This window comes from Macaca fascicularis, chromosome 20 (assembly GCF_037993035.2).
Source record: "Macaca fascicularis isolate 582-1 chromosome 20, T2T-MFA8v1.1".
Lineage (NCBI taxonomy): Eukaryota > Metazoa > Chordata > Mammalia > Primates > Cercopithecidae > Macaca > Macaca fascicularis.
In genome coordinates this window covers 19,899,939-19,922,527 of record NC_088394.1, presented here as the reverse complement: position 1 = coordinate 19,922,527, position 22,589 = coordinate 19,899,939, and the positions used below count along the sequence as shown (strand labels likewise).

The 22,589-nt window shown below is 46.6% G+C and overlaps 1 protein-coding gene across 2 annotated transcripts; it reads left to right on the top strand.

Annotated features, from left to right (window-relative positions):
* Window positions 1-1,915: 1,915 nt before the first annotated feature.
* On the top strand, window positions 1,916-22,293 carry UMOD (uromodulin). 2 transcript variants are annotated; one of them, XM_005591391.3, is made up of 11 exons: window positions 1,916-1,942; window positions 3,817-4,007; window positions 5,468-6,244; window positions 6,351-6,458; window positions 8,983-9,191; window positions 11,083-11,231; window positions 13,980-14,225; window positions 17,580-17,742; window positions 18,306-18,387; window positions 19,507-19,548; window positions 21,979-22,293. In XM_005591391.3, the coding sequence occupies exons 2-11, from the start codon at window positions 3,920-3,922 to the stop codon at window positions 22,038-22,040; spliced, it is 1,926 nt and encodes a 641-aa protein (XP_005591448.1). In that variant the 5' UTR covers window positions 1,916-1,942; window positions 3,817-3,919; the 3' UTR covers window positions 22,041-22,293. The 2 variants fall into 2 exon arrangements, with proteins under 2 accessions (XP_005591448.1, XP_005591449.1); XM_005591392.4 differs by having other exon boundaries at window positions 1,916-2,094.
* Window positions 22,294-22,589: the final 296 nt, after the last annotated feature.

Here is a 22,589-nt window from a genome sequence, read left to right as displayed (position 1 = left end):
TATTGTAGTTTCTGCCAGAAGGAATGGGAGAGGCAGGGTGAGCAGATTTAGGATTGGCTTAGTTGGAATAATTTCAGAGACCTCTGGGCCATAGAGTTGTCTCTAGTTGTCTGGTACCTGGTCCCTTAGGGTGATTTAAAGCAGCGAGTAGTGACCCTGAGTGTAAAAGCCCCATAAAAGAGGCCAAGGGTTGGGGGTATGTGCTCTGGACTGATTGATTTGCAGTCGGAAGGGCACATTCACAGATAAGTCGTTTTTGATCTCTAGTAATTATTGAGCCCTGGAAGGGGCAGTCCCTCCATGATCAGTAAGGCCCCAAGATGTAAAAGCATGAAATACGGAAACTAGAAAGCATGGTGATTACACTTATGAATAGATTCCAGCCCAAACTCCCTGTTTTTCTGCCCAAGTCTTTGTCAAGACAACTGTAGAAGCCACATGGGGTCACCATCTTTAATCCTTTGAAGACATCCATACTAAGGTTTAGACAAGGCCTCATGAAAAAGGTATAGGATAAAAATAATTAGTTCAGGAAAAGAAGAACAGCAAATAAATGAAGAGATAACTTCCCTTTTCATCAAACAATTGCAAAAATGAACAACAATGAGATCGTTTCCACTTATCTTTTGGCAAAGATGAAAGCAAGTTAACAATGCTCACAACTGGTGAGTAGTGTTGGTGGGATTGTAAACCAATTTTTAATAATCTCTCTGGGATGCTGTTTGAGAAGAGGAGTCAATATCCCTACAGCTGTGCTAACTCTTTGACTCAGAATTTCCACTCCTTGGACATAATCCTGAGGAGATGATTCACCAGTGCCAGGGGTTACCCTACCACTGAGTGAGACAGGATGGAGAAATGTCCTGAAAAGATCAATGCAGTGATCATGGTGTTATTTTCCTGTTCAGCCCAAGTTCACACATATTTTATTTTTCTTAACATGATGACAGCCACTCTCACGTTGATTTTTGGAATGCCATGTATGTGGAACTGGGTCTGAAGACATAGTTTTAACTCAGGCTCTGTCATTTTCTACCTCAGTGATTGCACAACAGCAAAGCAGAATTTTCAGGACTTCCATGAATGTAATCGTTACTGTGCGCCTTTACTTGCATCATCTCCTTTGGCTGCTATCACTACTGTGGGAGATGGGTATTCTGATTTTGTAGACAAGGAAATTGACCTCTGGACCTCAGGAAGGTTAAGAAATGAGCCCACTGCCACACAATAAACACCAGATAAAGGAGTCAGACTGACTCCAAAGTCAGTCTATTTAATTGCAAATTTTTTCGCCTCCAAAGGGACCTCCCAGTCATCAGACCTGATTCTTTGTTTCACAGAGTGGGTCAGGTGCAGTGATGTCTGAACTATCTTCTGGCTCTAACTTTCAGCCATTCTCAGCTCCTCTCTTGCTTGTGTCTGGATTCTAAGGCTGATCTCATGAGAATGAGTGTTTCAAAAGGGTGCCCTCTGCAGGACAGGTGCACCTCCCAGCAGGGGCAATGAACACCCTTTTTGTCTTTATGGAGTCTGTCTCCAGATACTGGCATTCGCCTGGCTCCTTGGGCCCACCTTGCCCTTGTCAGTGACCAGGAAGAAGCCCAGCACCTTGGCACTGCTTTCCCAGTTAATTTCTAACTAAGGAATCTTTTGCTGTGAGAAGGTGTGAAACAGTGACCTTGTACTTCCGGGCACAGGGGTGACCCCCCCAACGTCAATCATTTGGGGTCTCTAGCTATTAGGAAAAAGAACAACAACAACCTCACAGCTTGGACAAGGCAAACATTATGCCAGGAGGAAAAAATATTCCACCCCCAAGAAAACAATATCAAAAAACAGAACTAGAGAATAATTGGAGGAAAGATTGCCAGCCTGGGGCAGATGTGTATATATAAGTATGAGGCACATCGTGACCAGACTAACTCTACCTTTTCGGCTTCAGGTAAGGCTATCTGTAGCTGTCTTGTCCTAGCCCAGCTTATCCCCATTCTATTTGAGGGAGGTAGCAGAGGAAATTAAGACCTTGGACACTGGGGTCAGACCTGGATTTGAGTCATTATTCAATAATTATCATTATTGGCTTCATAATCTTTGGTAAGTTAGTTTTCCTCTCTTTGATCCTCTCTGTCCTAGTAACAGTGACTACTATTTTTTTACTTATTCCATGAATATTAGTTATGCACCTATTATGCGCCAGTTACCAGGGATACGACAATGAACAAGAACATTTGCTATGTGCTGGGCCCTGCTTGACATATGTCATCTTAGTTAATCCCAGTGACAAAACGCAGTGTTTTGGGTCGCAACTCATTAGTGGGTCATAAAATCGTTCCATTTGTGGGTTATATCCAGAGACTTCTTTTAATTAAGTATAATAGAATATGTCAGTAAGCAATACACATTTGAGGCAAGCAGCATCTTTGTTCCCCTGTTTTCTCATCTGCAAACTAGGGTAATACTTATCTCGTAGGGTTGTGGTACGAATTAAATGACTTAATATAGTCAGGATAGTAAGGATATCAGTTGTCTTATAAAACTTTTATTTTATGTGTGTGTGCACATACACACACAAGCGACTGCACTAGATCGTGACATAAAATGTTTTTCTTTCCTTTTTTTTTTTTTTTTTGAGATGGAGTCTCGCATTGTCACCCAGGCAGGAGGGCAGTGGCGCAGTCTCAGCTCACTGCAACTTCTGCCTCCCAGGTTCAAGCAATTCTCCTGCCTCAGCCTCCCGAGTGGCTGGGATTACAGGTGCCCACCACCACGCCTGGCTAATTTTTGTATTTTTATTGGAGATAGGGTTTCACCATGTTGGCCAGGCTGGTCTCAAACTTCTGACCTCATGATCCACCCCCCTCGGCCTCCCAAAGTGCTGGGATTACAGGTGTGAGCCACCGCGCATGGCAACATAAAATGTTTTTCTTGTAGCACATCATGGTCACAAAGATCTGGAAAACGTTGCTCTGACACCCAATGTCTTTGAGCACATGGACGTCTTTGAACTAAGCCGGGCCCATCATAGATATTCAGTTTGTGAAAGCAACGATATCCATTTCACAGACAAAAACGGAGACTTAGTGAACTGAAATACCCAACGTCACAGTGTTCGTGATCAGTAAAACAGGGATTTGAATCCCGGTTGCAGGCTGCAGCTCCTCCATACTTAGCCAACATGCCACGCTATTTTGCTGCTGTGAACGCTGGGGTAATACTGGCATTCACCTTGGACTATTTTTCCAGTTAAAAGAAATAATAAGTGACCACTTCAGAAACATTAAAATGCATTGTGGAGGTTAATTACCTCTCAAGTTGCTTGTCTCAAGCCACTTCTTTACAATATGTGAGTTGCATGAAGGAGCAGATTTTGTTGTATTCATTGTTCTCCATGGTGACTAGCTCCCTGTTTGGCACAATGTAGCTACTCAATAGATGTTTGTTGAATGAATAAGTGATCTGGGCAAATTGAAAGTCTCCAGGCAGAGGATCAGTTAAAATCCAAAGCTGCCTTCAATAAAGTGGTGAGTTCAGAACAGAACACTATTCCATCTTGCTACTTCCTGTTCCAAATGACTCAGTCCTTCAAAACGTGCAATGTGCTGAGACTTGGGGAGCCAAGACTGGGATGTTGGTGAGGTAACGATGGGGAATACAAGGGGGAAAGTGCCAGCAAAACAAGGGCTGCAGTGTTATGCAATTTTTTTAGTCCATATAAGTGACACCTCCTGGAGTTTATACTATACAATCAAAGCACTCCTCCCAGCTGTGGGGAGGAGAGTTAGATCATGCATTTGTCCCATCCATCTCTGTTCACAGGACACCAGACATCAGAGACAGAGAGAAAAACTCAAAGGGCCAACCCATCTTGCCTTTGGGCAGGTGTTCTCTAGACCAGAAGTAGCTGGGAAGAGCAGAAAGGATGGGACAGCCATCTCTGACTTGGGTGCTGTTGTTGGCGGTGGCCTCTTGGTTAATCACAACTGCAGCCACTGACTCCTCAGAAGCAAGTAAGTGAGAAGTGTGTGTGCATTGTATGTGTGTGTATGTACGTGTATGTGTGAATGTGGTGGGGAGCGGAGCAATGTAGCCCATGTCAGAGGCGATCTCAATCCTCCTATTGCACTTGGGACTTGCATTGTCTTCATTCTAAGTTCATTTCTTAGACCTCAGTATGCATAGGACTGACTTAGAAATTTTGCTGAAATGCAGATTCTGGTTCAGCAGATCTGCAGTGGGACCTGAGATGCTGAATTTTTAACAAGCTTCCAGGTGATGCTGGTACTGGGGTCCTTGGAGCACACATTGAAAAGCAAGGGGCTACAACATCTCTAAGGCCTGAAGGCCCTGTATTGGAAGTCAAAAACATACTATATCACATAGGAGATTTGAACCAATGCAGGAGGCTCCAAACACCTTCCCTTTCAACCTTAAGAGGTCACTCCGTTGGGCTGATATTTGCTCTCACCCCACTTTCATTTTCTCCCTGGAGTACATTGGGGCATGATGAATACTATTGTGGTGTCCTGGTTAAAAGCACATATTTTGTGGTCCTGCCATCTGCGTCTGTATCCTGGTTCTACTTCTTACCAAAGGAGCAAGGGGCTTAATCCCTCTGAACCTCAGTTTCCTTGTCTTTAAAATAAGGATAAATAAAAAACTGACCTCACAAGGCTGTTGGGAAGTATTCAACAAGATAGTGAATGAAAAGTGCACATCCTATTGCCTGGCATATAGTAACTGCTTAATAAACAACAGCTTATTTTTTTTTTTTAACAGTTATTTTTCTTATGGAGGAGCAAAGTACAACTGCCCTGCCTGGTGGGGTTGGAGGACTCCTCAAGAGAGGAGGCGACACTGAGCAGGGTCCTGATGAAGGTTTTGCCAGTCAGGGAAGCAGATCTGGCAGAAAACAAAATGTGCAAAGGCAGGGAGGGGCAACAGGTTCATTGCAAATCCTACCAGAGTACAGGAATTCTGTGCATTACTTTTCTGAATGTGAGAATGTGACTATTTTAAAAGAAGACAGCTTGAAAGCAATGCTTAACACAAAAATCAGTGGTGGAGCTGGGCCTGATGGCACGTGCCTGTGGTCCTGGCTTTTTGGGAAGCTGAGGCAGGGTGCGGTGGTGGCAGAGGGAGTGGAGCGCTTGAGCCCAGGAAGTGTAGGCTACAATGAGCTATGATCGCACCACTGCACTCCAGCCTGGGCGACAGAGCTAGATCCCCTCTCTAAAAAAAAAATTAATAAAGTTAAAAAATACAATGAAATAAACACAGAATGAATGGTGGAAGTTTGACATCATCAGGGGAGTTTTGTTTCTTTCTTTCTTTCCTTGTTTTGGAGGGAGTCTGCTAGGGAATAAGTCTTAAATTATAATATGAGTTCCCTGGAGAACGAGGGAAGGATCTCTGGGTGGCCACGGGCCCAGCTGCCCAACACTCGGAGGCTGGGCTCTTCTGTCCACAGGATGGTGCTCTGAATGTCACAGCAATGCCACCTGCAAGGAGGATGAGGCCGCCACGACATGCACCTGTAAGGAGGGCTTCGCCGGCGACGGTCTGACCTGCGTGGACGTGGATGAGTGCGCCATTCCTGGGGCTCACAACTGCTCCGCCAACAGCCGCTGCGTAAACACGCCAGGCTCCTTCTCCTGCGTCTGCCACGAAGGCTTCCGCCTGTCGCCCGGGCTCGGCTGCACAGACGTGGATGAGTGCGCAGAGCCTGGACTTAGCCACTGCCACGCCCTGGCCACGTGTGTCAATGTGGTGGGCAACTACTCGTGCGTATGCCCCGCGGGCTACTGGGGGGATGGATGGCATTGTGAGTGTTCTCCGGGCTCCTGCGGGCCGGGGCTGGACTGCGTGCCCGAGGGCGACACGCTCGTGTGCGCGGATCCGTGCCAGGCGCACCGCATCCTGGACGAGTATTGGCGCAGCACCGAGTACGGGGAGGGCTACTACTGCGACACGGACCTGCGCGGCTGGTACCGCTTCGTGGGCCAGGGCGGTGTGCGCCTGGCCGAGACCTGCGTGCCAGTCCTGCGCTGCAACACAGCCGCCCCCATGTGGCTCAACGGCTCGCATCCGTCCAGCGACCAGGGCATTGTAAGCCGCAAGGCCTGCGCGCACTGGAGCGGCCACTGCTGCCTGTGGGATGCGTCCATCCAGGTGAAGGCCTGTGCCGGCGGCTACTACGTCTACAACCTGACGGCGCCCCCCGAGTGTCACCTGGCGTACTGCACAGGTCAGCTGGGCGTCTCCCCGCAGTCCTCATCCCAGGCCTGGATAGGCACTGCAAAAGACGGGGGTGCGTCCTTATTGATTGTCTGTCTGTCCCTGTGACCCTGCAGACCCCAGCTCCGTGGAGGGGACGTGTGAGGAGTGCAGTTTAGACGAAGACTGCAAATCGAATAATGGCAGATGGCACTGCCAGTGCAAACAGGACTTCAACATCACTGGTGAGGCCAGTGGGGAGGAAATGGGTTGTTGAGAAATCTGTCATTGACTGGGGAAGGGACATATTCCTCCCCTGTGAGATTGGGGCCATATGGGTGTGACGCAGGGGCTACATATCCAACCTGAGTGAAAAGAGAAGATCCACTAATACCCATTAAAGCTGGCAAGAGGCTCTCTGGGGCTCCCTGAGTCTCCCTTTAGTTGACTTCAAAGGTCTCAGAGGTTTGGGGAACTCCCAACCTTCTTTCTGAGGCCCCACACCGCAGTGGGCACACGCGTTGCTGCCATCTGGGAGCCAACCAGAACACAGGCCCGGTGACCAGTCCACCAATCAGCTCAGGCCTGGTGACCAGACCACCAATCAGCTCAGGACTCTGGGCCAGGCACAAGCCTCAGATTTCTCATAGGTACAATTATTGAAGATGAAAACAGTATTTTCCAGACTTCAGTCATGATTTTAGTTACATCCAAGTGCCAACTTTACAATTGGCACCCTGGTTCACTTGCTTTATCCCAGTGTTATCTGTGCCATGACTTTTATTATTAAGTTGTTTTTCTTCTAATGGACTGAATCTTTTTTTTTTTTTTTTTGAGACGGAGTCTTGCTCTGTCGTCCAGGCTGGGGTGCAGTGGCCGGATCTCAGCTCACTGCAAGCTCCGCCCCCCGGGTTAACGCCATTCTCCTGCCTCGGCCTCCCGAGTACCTGGGACTACAGGCACCCGCCACCTTGCCCGGCTAGTTTTTTTGTATTTTTTAGTAGAGACAGGGTTTCACCGTGTTAGCCAGGATGGTCTCGATCTCCTGACCTCGTGATCCGCCCGTCTTGGCCTCCCAAAGTGCTGGGATTACAGGCTTGAGCCACCGCGCCCGGCCTAATGGACTGAATCTCTTAAGCAAATTTGGAATGTTGATGGTCACGACTTCATCTGTCTGTGGCAAGTTATGCTTACCTTAGATAGAAAGTTAACTGTAAAAATAAAAGTTACTAAAAAGAAAAGAAAGTTACTAAATTCCAGCAGTTGTGTAATACTTCAATAAAACAAATTTTTAAAAATAAATACTAAAAATTAGAAAAATACTTTAATTTTTAAAAAATTAAAAAAGAATTCTAGCTGAGTGTTGTTTCCTGCCCCAAACTCTGAGCCCGAGGCCTGCCCTGTTTGAGACGGAAGTTAGTGGGCCGGGCGCAGTGGCTCATGCCTGTAATCCCAGCACTTTGGGAGGCCGCGGAGGGCGGATCACCTGAGGTCAGGAGTTCAAGACCAGCCTGGCCAACATGGCAAAATTCCATCTCTACTAAAAACACAAAAATTAGCCGAGTCTGACGGCAGGTGCCTGTAATTCCAGCTACTCGGGAGGCAGAGGCAGTAGAATCACCTGAATCCTGGAGAGGGAGGTTGCAGTAATCCAAGATGGCACCACTGCATTCCAGCCTGGGTGACAAGAGAGAAACTCCGTCTCAAAAAAAGAGAGAGAGAGAGGGAAGTTAGTGTGTATATGGCTTTAAAGACATTAGTGGCAAGCTGGGACTATCTCCTTGATGTGAAAAGGGTAGAAAGCAATTGCAGCTTGCTTGCTTTCTCTTTCTTTCTTTCCCTCTTTCTTTTTCTTTCTTTCTCTTTCTTTTTCTTTCCTTTTCTTCTCTTTCTCTCTCTCTTTTCCTTCCTTCCTCCCTCCCTCCTTTCTTTCCCTCCCTTCCTTCTTTCTTTCTTTTCTTTCTTTCTTTCTCTTTCTTTCTTTCTTTTTCTTTCATTTTCTTTTCTTTCTCTCTCTCTTTTCCTTCCTTCCTCCCTCCCTTCCTCCCTCCCTCCTTTCCCTTCCTTCCTTCCTTCCTTCCTCCCTCCCTCCTTCCCTCCCTCCCTCCCTCCCTCCCTCCCTCCCTCCCTCCCTCCCTCCCTCCCTCCCTTCCTTCCTTCCTTCCTTCCTTCCTTCCTTCCTTCCTTCCTTCCTTCCTTCCTTCCTTCCTTTCTTCTTTTACGAGTCTGCCTCTGTCACCCAGGCTGGAGTGCAATGGTGCGATCTCAGCTCACTGCAATGTCTGCCTTCCAGGTTCAAGCAATTCTCCTGCCTCAGCACCCCCAAGTAGCTGGGATTACAGGTGCCCACCACCTCGCCTGGCTACATTTTTTTTTTTTTTTTTTTTTTTTTTTAGTAAAGATGGGATTTCACCATGTTGGCCAGGCTGGTCTTGAGCTCCTGACCTCAAGTGATCTGCCTGTCTCAGCCTCCCAAAGTGCTGAGATTATAGGCATGAGCCACCACATCGGCCTTTTTTTTTTTTTTTTAACTAGTATTCATTGTTATTTAACGCTGGGACATCAACCACCCCCCTCCCCCAAACCCTCTTGCATTTGGTATATAACCCACATTTAGGGGAACCCAGGATATATCCATTGATGTCAGAGGTCCAATCTTTGAGCACCTCCAGGTGGTGATCGGCCCAGCCAGCTGGACCTGGCCCCTGGGGATGTGCTGGGCCCCCAAGCTACAGACACAGGCCCTCACTCCCGCCTAACCTGTTTCAGATATCTCCCTCCTGGAGCACAGGCTGGAATGTGGGGCCAATGACATGAAGGTGTCCCTGGGCAAGTGCCAGCTGAAGAGTCTGGGCTTCGAGAAGGTCTTCATGTACCTGAGTGACAGCCGGTGCTCGGGCTTCAATGACAGAGACAACCGGGACTGGGTGTCTGTAGTGACCCCAACCCGGGATGGCCCCTGTGGAACAGTGTTGACGGTACGTCCTGGCCAGTGGGGGACAGAACCAGAGCACTGCCTGGTTCAAGCTTCAGCTCTATCACTTCCTAGTTATAGTAGCTTTGGGGAGTTATTTAGCCTGGCTGTGCCTCAGTTTCATCAACTGTAAAGTGGAGAAATAATAGTACCTACTCCACAGGTGTATTGAGAGGACTGAATGAGTTAATGTGTTAAAGTGACTAGGACAGTGACTGCACACAGTAAGTGCTCAATAAACATCAGCTTCAACTAAAGAGAGCAATTCATGGTGATAGTTCTCCATTTTACAGATGGGAAAAGTAGGGCGATAATAGTGATTGTCCCAGCCAGTAGGCATCAGCATTGGGTTCAGAAACTTATCTGTTTGTCTCCAGTGGTCCTGGAAGGCAAGGTCTGTATCCTTAATGTACAGAGAACCAGGACCTTACCTACAGAAGTCTCCTCAAATGAAACCCAGAGGTAAATGTTTGTGTGAGTGGAGCAGTATCTCCTGCCACCTCTCTCATTACCAGAAGAAAGAAAGAAAGAAAGAAAGAGAGAAAGAAAGAAAGAAAGAAAGAAAGAGAGAGAGAAAGGAGAGAAAGAGAAAGAGAGAGAGAGAGCAAGAGAGAGAGAGAAAGAGAGAAAGAAAGAGAGAGAGAGAGAAAGAAAGAAAGAAAGAAAGAAAGAAAGAAAGAAAGAAGGAAAGAAAGAAAGAGAAAGGGAAAAGAAAAAAGGGAGAGAAAGAAAGATTTAATGTTGGCCGGGCATGGTGGCTCACACCTATAATCCCAACACTTTGGGAGGCTGAGGCGGGTGGATATCTTGAGGTCAGGGGTTTGAGACCAGCCTGGCCAGCACAGAGAAACTCCATCTCTACTAAAAATGCAAAAATTAGCTGGGTGTGGTGGTGGACGCCTGTATTCCCAGCTACTCGGGAGTCTAAGGCAGAAGAATCACTTGAACCCAGAAAGTGGAGGTTGTGGTGAGCCAAGATTTGCACTACTGCACTCCAGCCTGGATAACAGAGTGAGACTCTGTCCCCAAACAAACAAACAAACAGAGATAATTAATGTCATTTTCCACGGATGGTATTTGAAATTCCATTAATGATGACTTGGCATATGGTTTTTAGTTTTCAAGAGAGGAAGCACGGGGTGCCGAAAAGGGCCTAGGCTTGTGAGATGTCATGTACTGTGGGCAATCCCTCAGTGACTCTCTTACTATGAACCTCTGTCTTCTTGTCCAGGAAGCAGGGATGTGGCAGCGCCACCTCTTAGGGTCACTGAAGGGACTAATGCAATGACTCAGGAGGGGTATTCCACTCAGGGTCTGGCACATGACATGTGCGCATGAATGGTCATTGCTGTTGTAACTTTTTTTCTAATTTATAAAGAAAAGATGATTAATTGGCTCATAGTTCAGGCTGTACAGGGAGTTTTTAACTGTTGTGGGATTTTTTTTTTTTTTTTTTTTTTTTTTTTTTTTTTTTTTTTTTTGAGATGGAATCTCCCTCTGTCGCCCAGGCTGGAGTGCAGTGGCACGATCTTGGCTCATTGCAAGCTCTGCCTCCAGGGTTCAAGCAATTCTCCTCTCTCAGGCTCCTGAGTAGCTGGGATTACAGTCACCCATCACCATTCCTGGCTACTTTTTTTTGTATTTTTAGTTCACCATATTGGTCAGGCTGGTTTCAAACTCCTGACCTCAGGTGATCTACCTGCTTCGGCCTCCCAAAGTGCTGGGATTACAGGCATGAGCTACCGCGCCCGGTCATAGGCAGCTTTTTATCAAGGAGACTAGGAGAGCAGCTCACAAGTAGCCAGAGACCAGAAGATTTGGCTTTGAAGTCCTACTCAGATTCTCATGCCCCTTTCTCTCATCCCATCCCTACTCCCCCATTCCCTACAATACAGAGGAATGAAACCCACGCCACTTACAGCAACACCCTCTACCTGGCAGATGAGATCATCATCCGTGACCGCAACATCAAAATCAACTTTGCATGTTCCTACCCCCTGGACATGAAAGTCAGCCTGAAGACCTCCCTACAGCCAGTGGTCAGGTGCGGCCAGAGAGGGTCCCTGAGGCCCCTAGACGATTCTACCCCCAAACCCTTTAACCATGAGCTTCTCTGTCAACTGCCACCCACAGGGAGCTGGGAGTGAGGGCTGGGAATCAGGGTTGCCCAGTGGAAGAGCCAGGAATTCTGGAGCCCAGGTTCAAATCTAGACTTTGTCATAAGTGATGGTTATGCCCTGGCCAGGGGGGGACAGAGTCAGAGCACTGCCTGGTTCAAGCCCCAGCTCTGTCACTTACTAGTTGTATGAGCTTGAGTGAGTTGTTGAGCCTGGCTTTGGGAAGTTGACAGCCCCTCTCTGGGTGTCAATATTTTCATCTGTGAAATAGGTTTAGCCATACTTGTACCGCCTTTCTTAGAGTACAGCAGTACTCTAAGAATCAAATGATATGGGAGGATCGCTGGAGCCCAGGAATTTGAGGCCGCATTGAGCTATGATTGTGACGTGAATCAGATTCAACCATTAAACTGATGTAGATGATTCCGATGTGAATCAAATATTAGAGTCTCTACTTTTCAAAGGGCAGGATGGTTGTGCCAGAGAGCAGGAAGGGTCTGAGTCCAGACTGCTGTGGAACTCTGGGCAAATCGTATTTCACATTTGGACCTCAACTTCCTTCCTTCTCTGTGAATGAAAGAAATTTGATTACAGAGGGTTTTAAAAATTATGCTCTTTGCAAGTGTCTTGGTAGGGGCCAAGGGAGGTGCCCTGGCAGAGTGCCTGCAGGGGTAAACTATTCATACTGGGTGCCACCTAAGATTTTATTATATTTTTTTTAAAAAGGAACCTGTTGCTAAATAAAATTGAAAATCTTCAAATAGGATGAATCACAGGCCAATGATGGAAAAATAATAGTCATAATAAGAAATAAGATTTATTGACTATTTATTTATTTATTTATTTATTTATTTATTTATTTATTTATTGAGACGGAGTCTCGCACTGTTGCCCAGGCTGGAGTTCAATGGCATGATCTCGGCTTGCTGCAACTTCCACCTCCCAGGTTCCAGCAATTCTCCTGCCTCAGCCTCCCAAGTAGCTGGGATTACAGTGCCCACCACCATACCCAGCTAAGTTTTGTATTTTTAGCAGAGACAGGGTTTCACCATGTTGGCCAGGCTGGTCTCAAACTCCTGTCCTCAGGCAATCCAGCCACCTCGGCCTCCCAAAGTGCTGGGATTACAGGCGTGAACCACCACACCCTGCCAAGAACTAAGATTTATTGAAAGCTTACTATATCTCAGGCATTGTATCTGGTGTTCTGCCTGGAACATCTCATCAAACTCCTACAGCAGCCCTAGGTGACAAAGGTATTATTATTATTATTATTATTCCCATTATACTGATGTGGAAATTGAGGGTTACAGAAATTTGAGTGACTCACCCAAAGCTGTAAAGTCTAGCAGGTGACAGAGCTGGGATTCAGACATCAGGTCCAGAGCCTCCACTTGACCATGACCTTCCCTTCGAAGCTTGCCCATAGTTTTCTGCTCTCTTGGCCAGCCAGACTCAGGAAAGGATGCTGGGCACTGATGAGAGTGCATAGCTGACTTGGAGGAAGAAGGGTGCTCATTGCAAGCTGGTGGCTGGAGCCTCACCTGGCCAAGCACTGTCCTGGAGCAATGTGGCCCTGTCCTCAGCGTGGTAGGCTCTGGGGAACAACAAGTTTTCCCACATCTCTCTGTTTTATGGTGTTTTTTTTGTTTGTTTTGTTTTGTTTTGTTAAGAATCTGGGTCTCACTCTGTCACCCAGGCTGGAGTACAGTGGCACAATCATAGCTCAATGCAACCTCAAATTCCTGGGCTCAAGCTATCCTCCCACCTCAGTCTCCCAGGTAGCTAAGACTACAGACACATGCCACCACCCTGGGCTATTTTTAAAAATATTTTTGTAGAGACAGGGTTTTGTTATGTGGACCAGGCTAGTTAAACTCCTGGCCTCAAATGATCCTCCTGCCTATGCCTCCTAAAGTATTGGGATTACAGGCATGAGCCACAGCACCTGGTCCCTCTCTCTGTCTTGAGTTAGACATCTCACCCCAGTCTTCACTGATAACTCAGTTCGCATCTGTAAAATGGACTTCCACATTTCGGAGTATTTCTCATGTGCCTTATTTCGTGAGGTATCAGCCTTACAATGTCCTTTGTTGGATCATCCAGTGAAGTTCACATCAGTGTGGCTGTTTTCAGTGTGGTTAAAAATAAATCATTTATAAAGCTCAGTCTTCTGCTGCAGATGTTAGTACATCACGATGGAGACGAGGATGCAAGTTGTAGGACTCATCATAGCTCAATTCCTTTTAACCTGTTCTAGATTGAGACTAAAGAAGGAATCCAGGTGTTTCTCTCAATAATTTGCTTTTTGCCATCTTGAAGGCTACAGGGGTAGCAAAGGCTACAGCGGTAGCAAGTGAAGGACTGGACGTGTTACTTGAGATGTGATTGATCCATAGACCAGCAGCATCAGCAGCATCCAGGCACTTGTCAGAAATGCAGGACCTTGAGCCCCACCCCAAACTCACTAAATCAGAGCCTGCATTTTATCTAGATCCCAAGTTGACCTGTATGTACTTAGTGCGGTTTGCAAAACAACGGTTGGTGGGTTCCAGTCTTATTGCTGGATAAAAATGCAAATAACTGCAAGGGAATGCCCAGGAATGCAAACCAGAGAAGGTGGCTCATCTGCGGATGTTCTCAGCCTGGTCCTCTCACCAACCCTTCTCCCCCGGCAGTGTCCTAAACATCAGAGTGGGCGGGACCGGCATGTTCACGGTGCGGATGGCCCTCTTCCAGAGCCCTTCCTACACGCAGCCCTATGAAGGCTCCTCCGTGACGCTGTCCACTGAGGCTTTTCTCTATGTGGGCACCATGTTGGATGGGGGTGACCTGTCCCGATTTGCACTGCTCATGACCAACTGCTATGCCACGCCCAGTGGCAATGCCACGGACCCTCTGAAATACTTCATCATCCAGGACAGGTAAGGCAAAGGTTCCTACATGGGAAATGGGAACCCACGGGTAGAATTCAGAGGGGGTCTTTGGACTTGGAAGAAGGAAAATTGCATCCTTTTTTTTTTTTTGGAGACAGAGTCTTGCTCTGTTGCCAAGGCTGGAGAACAATGGCGCGACCTTGGCTCACTGCAACCTCTGCCTCCTGGGTTCAAGTGATTCTTCTACCTCAGCCTCCCAAGTAGCTGGAATTACAGGCACAGGCCAGCACGTCTGGCTAATTTTTGTATTTTTAGTAGAGATGGGGTTTCACCATATTGACCAGGCTGGTCTCGAACTCCTGACCTCAAATGATTATTTGAGGTCATTGCACCTGCCTCGGCCTCCCAAAGTGTTGGGATTACAGGCGTGAGCCACTGCACCCAGCCGGAAAATCGCATCTTTATATTCATTACCCTGTAGCGGAAGCTTAGCATTCCCATACATTATAAATACAGGCAACAAACTACAGAAATATTAGCAGGTCATGTGAAGTCATTTATGGTCATTAGTACTTTTTAGTTACTATAGCATTAGAATTTTCACTAGACCTTATTAATGAATTATCAAATACATATGTATTTGCAAATATATATATTTGTGTTATATATTGTATGCATTTAAAAATATTATTTCTGAAGAGAGATGTACAAGCTTCGCCAGAGAGCTGAGTAGGGTTTACAATTCAAAAAATGGTAAGAAACTGGATGGAAAGGCTTGCCCAGGGGAGCAGGCAGCCCAGCACCTGGGGGAGGAGTAAGGTGTGGGCATGGTTAGCCAAGGGCCAATTGAAACTAGGACACAAATGTGCTACCTTTTACTCAAGAGGCACTCGATGACTATGAATCTTACCATGAGAAGGTGGTTCTCTTTCTCATTCATAAGTTGAAAAGATATTTTGGAAGCTTGCTATGTGTTGGGTTCTGTGGACTTCACAGTAAATAGAAGGAACAAAAACCTCTGCCCTCATACATCTTATAGTCTAAAGGGGGAGGACAAACGATTAAATGAAAGTGAAATATGTAGTATGTTAATGACAAAGAGGTTATAGAAGAAACAAAGCAGGAGAAGGAGAGAGACATTTGCAATTTTAATTGCATTGTCAGAAAAAGCATTCCTGAGAGACAGTAGTCTTTTTCCATTAGGTTATCTTAGAGTCTGCCTGGTTATATCAAGGGAATATTTTCAGGTGAGTGCTAATGTGATGTTCATACTTCTTTGTTATCTGGAATCTCCCTTTGCAATAAAAATAAAGCAGAAGTCTGTTTCAGAGCATTTTACAATTAACAGTGTCTAACTCAAACTTAATACAACTCTTTTGTTGATCTTGTCCTCATTGTATGGTCCTGTTCTATTTACGGCAAGTGATACTTGTCTGCCATTTGAAGTCATGACCTAAAGATTCTTCTAGAAAATAAATGTATTTCAGTAAAAAATACAAGTGGATTTCAAGAAAATTAGTAAGTAAACAATAATAGAGATGTTGAGACACACAGGAAAATGCTCCTAAAGGTGGTAGCTCAATAAAGAAAAAAAGAACTGAAATTTGGAAACTGTTGGCATGACCTTGATTGGAGTATCACAGAGATTTGGGTTCAAATCTTGCCTTTGTCATTTCTTAGTTTTAAGAAACAGGTCAGCTCATCTCTCTGGGTTTTTCTGTTCTCAGACATAAATGGGGAAAAATAATACCTGCTATGCTGGGATTTTAAAACTTGTTTTTCATGAGTATAAAAGTACAGCAGGGGGTCAGTCACGGTGGCTCATGCCTGTAATTCCAGCACTTTGGGAGGCTGAGGCAGGTGGATCACCTGAGATCAGAAGTTCAAGACTAGCCTGGTCAATATGGTGAAGCCCATCTCTACTAAAAATACAAAAAAATTAGCCAGGCATGGTGGTGCGCACCTGTAATCCCAGCTACTTGGGAGGCTGAGGCAGGATAATAGTTTGAACCCGGAAGGCGGAGGTTGCAGTGAGCTGAGATCACACCATTGCACTACAGCCTGGGCAACAAGAGCGAAACTCCGCCTCAAAGAAAAAAAAAAGTACACCAGGGAAGCTGAGGCAGGTGGATCACGAGGTCAGGAGTTCAAGACCAACCTGGTCAACATGGTGAAACCCTGTCTCTACTAAAAATACAAGAATTAGCCAGGCATGGTGGCAAGCGCTTTTAATCCCAGCTACTCAAGAGGCTGAGACAGGAGAATTGCTTGAACTGGGAGGCAGAGGTTGCAGTGAGCCAAGATCGTACCACTGCACTACAGCCTGGGTGGCAGAGCAAGACTCCCTCTACAAATAAAATAAAAAAGTACAGCAGGGACATTGTGGAAAACTTGGAAAGTTTTGAAAAAGAAGCAGACAAAAATGTAGGGCGTGTCTATGTGTTTCCATCTGGGTGTGTGTGGGAGCTGGGATGAGAACTGCCAGTCTAGGATGGGTGTCAGAATATCACAAGGCACGAAGAGGAGATAAGTCAGGGAGACAGTGAAAGCGCCTGGAGGGGACACATGAATGTCCAGGTTGGCTTGAGCCCATGGAGCCCTCACAGGCCATACTGTCTGCCTTTCAGGAGTTGGGTCCACTTAACCTTAGGGCTTTTCTTTTGCCAGGTGGAGTCTGCACTTTTGAGGCCAGATGTGAATTATGGGAGACACAGAGCTAAGAGTGAAAAACACTCCCAGAAGGTCCCATCTCAGTTTTGCAGTCAGTGTTCAGCCTCCCTCGTAAATCAACTTTGAGGAAAGAGTGTGAATGGCAGAGAGGGTGCCCAGTTTGCCTCCCCAGAATGCCCATGGGTATCCTGACCCAGCCCAGCACACGTGGGAGTCTCTGCATGCTCTATTTCGGGTTTCTCTTTGTAACTGTGTTTGGGCACAATGGTGCATATGCGCAGATGGGTGCACATACTCCAATTTCATCAGTGGCTCTCGGTACCCAGAGGTTTCCATTGTTATAATTATACCACGCATATTGTAGATAGCACATAGCAGCTAATAATTTTTGAATGTAATTCCTGGGAAATCAGGAAGTGCTGACTTTTGGAGAGTTTCAGCTCTGCACTGATGACAGTTTCACTTTAGTATCACATATATAAAGCACCTATGGCATGCTACACACAGTTCTACACACTTTGATAAATTAACCAGTTTAATCCTTACAGCTATCTTATCACATGGGCTGCAATTATTTCCTATGTACAGGCGGAGAAATTGAGGCACACGAGATTAAGTAAATTGCCCAAAGTCACACAGCTAAAAGGTGACAGAGCAATATTTGAACCCAGGAAGTCTGACTCCAGAATCTTTGTTTAACCAACCACATTAAATGATGTGTAACCCTCCCAGATGCCCACAGACTAAAGACTCAACTGTCCAAGTGGTGGAGAACGGGGAGTCCTCCCAAGGCCGATTTTCCGTCCAGATGTTCCGGTTTGCTGGAAACTATGACCTAGTCTATCTGCACTGTGAAGTCTATCTCTGTGACACCATGAATGAAAAGTGCAAGCCTGTGAGTCGCCTCCCCTCCCCCAACCCATCTCTTATAACCAAAGACATCTGGCCACAAAGAAAGCAAATCAATATTTCTTCCCTGTTTCCCCCTTTTACCACAGGGATAGAATGAGCAATAAGATGAGGTGGGTGTGGCTAGGCAGGAAACCTAAGCTGCCGGGAAAATCAGGTGGGATCTGTGAAGTGCGGCAGGCTGGTAAAAGCTCTAGCTTATCTGCAAGCTTATGTTCAAATAACAGGAGCTGACATTTTTAAGCACCGTGTCCACTTTATTTGTGTTAGCTTTTAATGCTTCACAGCAACTTTATAAGGGAGGTAGTACTAGTTCCCTTTCCTCATGAGGAGAGGGGCTCAGAGAACTTCAGTGGCTTGCCTGAGATTTTGCATCTATCTAACAAATGGCAGAGCTGGGACATGCATGAACCCCAGTATACAGGTCTCCTAATAACTTCTGCCTGGGGCAGAAGGAGGCACCTGTGAGGTGGGCAGTCCACTCCATGTGGCAGAACCACAGTCAGGCTCCTTCATGGAGGGTGTTTTTCTATTGCCCTCTCCCTCTAGACCTGCTCTGGGACCAGATTCCGAAGTGAGAGTGTCATAGATCAATCCCGTGTCCTGAACTTGGGTCCCATCACACGGAAAGGTAAGAGAACCACTCCCTCCTCAACATTCCTGGCTGGGAATGATCTCTGGAGAGGAAGAGGGATAACAGAGCCTGGCACTGGGCACCTTACTGAGCTCTGAAGAACTGGGAGCAAGTAGATCCTCTGGGGCAAGGTGGAATACAGACTGCCTTCCTTTTACTATTCCCATTCATTGCACACATATGATTTGTGGATGAATGTGACACAGGACACAGGGGAGGCCAGATAGGCAGGTAGGAATGTAGATGATGCAGACATGTTTGCACACACATGAGGCCACATACATACATTCATAATTGTAGTAGATGTGTGCCTACTCTGTGTCTGGGGGTCTTGTGATGAGCAGAAGTAGATGGCCCTGCTCCCATGGAGCTTGTGAATCAGTGAGGAAGATGCCATTTGAATAATCCCATGTAGATGTGTGGGATCTGGGTGGTGCCAGTTGATCCATCAAGTGCAGGGTCTGCAATGTCTCAAGCACCGATCTTAGGAGTGGTTTAGGAAGGGTCAGAATCTTGTAAGCTCCAGCTGCATGACTCCTAAACCATAATTTCTAATCTTGTAGCTAATTTCTTAGTTCTACAAAGGCAGTCTAGCCCCTAGACAAGAAGAAGGTTTGTTTTTGGAAAGGGCTGTTATCGTCTTTGTTTTAAACTATAAACTGAGTTCTTTCCAAAGTTAGTTCAGCTTATACCAAGAAAGGAACAAGGACAACTTAAAAGTTAGAACCAAGATGGCGTCAGCTAGGTTGGCTCTCTTTCACTGTCTCAGTCATAATTTTGCAAAGGTGGTTTCAAGAGTACAGCTTGGGCAAAGGGCCTGTGGCAGGAGGGAGCCTGGCCTGTTAAAGGAACTCAGAGAAGGCCAGGGGAGTTGTGTGGGATGAGCTGCTGCAGACCTTGCGGGGCCTTGCAGTTCCTGCTAAGGGTTGGGACCTTTCTCCTGAAAGCAATGAGAGCCTCTGATGGGTCTGAAGTAGGGGAGTAACGTGATCAGATTTGGGTTTTGAAGAGGTAACTCTGGCTGCGAAGTGAAAAGTAGATTGAAGGGGTTTCTCCCAGGCTGCTTGCCAATCTCATGCATTCTTTTTTCACTGATCCTTCTGTTTTTCTCCAAAGGTGTCCAGGCCACAGTCTCAAGAGCTGCTTTTAGCAGCTTGGGTAAGTTCAGGTCCTCTCCGCAGTGGGACCTGTTCCAGAACTCTCCTGGGGGGCTTCTATCTGTTAACTGTTAATGCTTCATAGCACCTCTATAAGGGAGGTGTTACTAGTTCCATTTTCTAAATGAGGAGAGTGGCTCAGACAACCTGAGTGGTTCTACTGAGATCATGCATCTGTCTATTAATTGCTAGAGCTGGGACGTGTGCTCCAGTATACAGATCACTTATTTTATACACACGCTTATTACAAACTTGTACCCAAAGGATATGCACACACTCCAGATCTGCATCTTGGGCCTTTACTGAAGCTCCAAGGCTCCTAACACTCTTTTCCTAGATTCATTCAATAGGTAACAAATAGGCCGGGCGCAGTGGCTCATGCCTGTAATCCCAGCACTTGGGGAGGCCGAAGTGGGTGGATTATAAGGTTAAGAGATTGAGACCATCCTGGCCAACATGGTGAAACCCCGTCTCTACTAAAAATACAAAAGTTAGCTGGGTGTGGTGGTGCATGCCTGTAGTCCCAGCTACTTGGGAGGCTGAGGCAGGAGAATTGCTTGAACCTGGGAGGCAGAGGTTGCAGTGAGCCAAGATTGCACCACTGTGCTCCAGTCTAGCAACAAAGAAAGACTCCATCTCAAAAAAAAAAAAAAATTGGTGATAAATATTTCTTGAGTGCTACTATGTGCCAAGAAGCATGTTTAGTTCTGGGGTGAACACAACAAACAAGAAATCCTACTTCTCTGCTTCTTCTTTGCTCTTCTGACTGCCTGGGGTCCCAGGGTGTGCTGAAGGGCTGGACTTGAGTTCTGAAGAGGCAACTGTATCTATGGAAATGCCTGGGGTACCTGGACCTAGGGCTGGACACATGCACACATACCTATGCTGTGTCCCAATAGTACATATGTGCACACAGACACAGGCATGCCCAGATAAGCACTTGAGAACGTAGGTCATCCAGACATGTTTGTCCACACACACAAGGTCACATACATGCAATCATATTTGCATGTACAGATGCACAGAAAGCTGCAATTGTCTGCGTGCATATTTGTGTGTGCAGATGTACACACACTTATTGGAAACCTGTACCCAAAGGATATGAACATACCCCAGATCTGTATCTTGGGCACTTGCTGAAGCTCCAAGCCTCCTCTCTGACACCTTTTCCTAGATTCATTCAATAGGTGACGAATATTCATTGAGTAATACTATGTGCCAAGAAGCATGCTTAGTACTGGGGTGAATACAACGACCAAACAAGAAACCCTACTTCTCTGCTTCTTTGCTTTTCTGACCACAAAGGCCAGGGACAGGTGGCAAAAAAACGCATTTTTATGGCCACCATTTTTATGGCTACTGAATTGTCTAAAAATCTAGGTGAAAAGCAAATCTGTGCAACAGCTACTGGTACCTGGATCTAAGGAGGTTCTTACACTAACCTGGCTTTTTTTTTTTTTTTTTTTTTTTTTTTTTTTTTTTTGAGACGGAGTCTCTCTCTGTCGCCCAGGCTGGAGTGCAGTGGCCGGATCTCGGCTCACTGCAAGCTCCGCCTCCCGGGTTTATGCCATTCTCCTGCCTCAGCCTCCCGAGTAGCTGGAACTACAGGCGCCCGCCACCTCGCCTGGCTAGTTTTTTGTATTTTTTAGTAGAGACGGGGTTTCACTGTGTTAGCCAGGATGGTCTCGATCTCCTGACCTTGTGATCCGCCCGTCTCGGCCTCCCAAAGTGCTGGGATTACAGGCTTGAGCCACCGCGCCTGGCCTTTTTTTTTTTTTTTTGAAGTGGAGTCTGCTCTGTCACCCAGGCTGGAGTACAGTGGCACAATCTCGGCTCACTGTAACCTCCAACTCCTGGGTTCAAGCGATTCTTCTGCCTCGGCCTCCGCAGTAGCTGAAACCACAGGCTTGCAACACCATGCCCGACTAATTTTTGTATTTTCTAGTAGAGATGGGGTTTCTCCGTGTGGCCAGGCTGGTCTTGAACTCCTGACCTCAGGTGATCCGCCTCCCTCGGCCTCCCAAAATTCTGGGATTAAAGGTGTGAGCCACCCCACCCAGCTAACTGGGCATTTGACCTGAACTAGTTCAGCCCAGTACTGGTGAGCTCAGAGATGGAGAGTCACAGCACTCCTAAGAGGTTTGCCCTCTGTGACTATCCCCCAAGGTCTCTAAGGATGGTTGAGTAGGTTGGGCACTGCACAAGAGTGCCCTTTTGAGGAGGTACCAAGCCTAGTGCCAGAGGAACGACTACCTTTTTCAGATCAGTCCACCTTTTTCAGGGCAGATAAAGAGGAAGCTTCATTTTTCTAGGAGACCAACCCAGAGAGGGGGTCCTCTTCTGATTGGTCAGTCTAGAGGAGGCAGCTTATGTTAATTTGCACAAAAGTACAGTCGTACTAGCAGTTGCCCTGTAACTGTTTTCTTTCCAGGACTCCTGAAAGTCTGGCTGCCTCTGCTTCTCTCGGCCACCTTGACCCTGACTTTTCAGTGACTGACAGCAGAAAGCCCTGTGCTCCGTGGCTGCCGCCTCACTTCCTGCCGGGCAGGGGGCACGATGTAGGCCAGTGCTCCAGCCACAGAAAAGAAAGTTCATGCTTTGGTCAGCCTGCCTTCTTTTCTCCCCTTTCATCCCGGCTGTCGAGAAACAGCCTGTGTCTTTAAATGCTGCTTGTTCTCAAAATGGGACTTGTGACGGTGTACCCGAGTCCCCCATCTCCTGGCAAAATAATGAGTTTTAAATCTCAGTCTTTGAAGTCATCCATTCATTCAACAAGTATTTATTGAACTCTACCATGTAGGCACAATGTATGGTGCTAAGGATCCCATGGTAGGAAAACATAGCCCCCCACCCTGTCCTCACGGAGTTCACAGTCTGCTCAGTGAGACCAGGTTCTGCTGTGTGACCTTACACAATGTCTCTGAGCTTCATCCATTTATTCATTCGTATTTGCTGAGCATGTACTATGTGCCAGGCACTATGTGCTAGATGCCAGGGATATAGCAGTGAACAAGCCAGACACAATCCCTGCCGCCCTGGAAT

What these genes read in the sequence shown, in the direction of transcription:
- UMOD (XM_005591391.3), top strand. Translation starts at nt 3,920, where the DNA reads ATGGGACAGCCATCTCTGACTTGGGTGCTGTTGTTGGCGGTGGCCTCT. An exon ending in TCACCTGGCGTACTGCACAG is followed by an intron (nt 6,245 to 6,350) that starts GTCAGCTGGGCG and finishes GTGACCCTGCAG; the next exon opens with ACCCCAGCTCCGTGGAGGGG. An exon ending in AGCTGCTTTTAGCAGCTTGG is followed by an intron (nt 19,549 to 21,978) that starts GTAAGTTCAGGT and finishes TTTTCTTTCCAG; the next exon opens with GACTCCTGAAAGTCTGGCTG.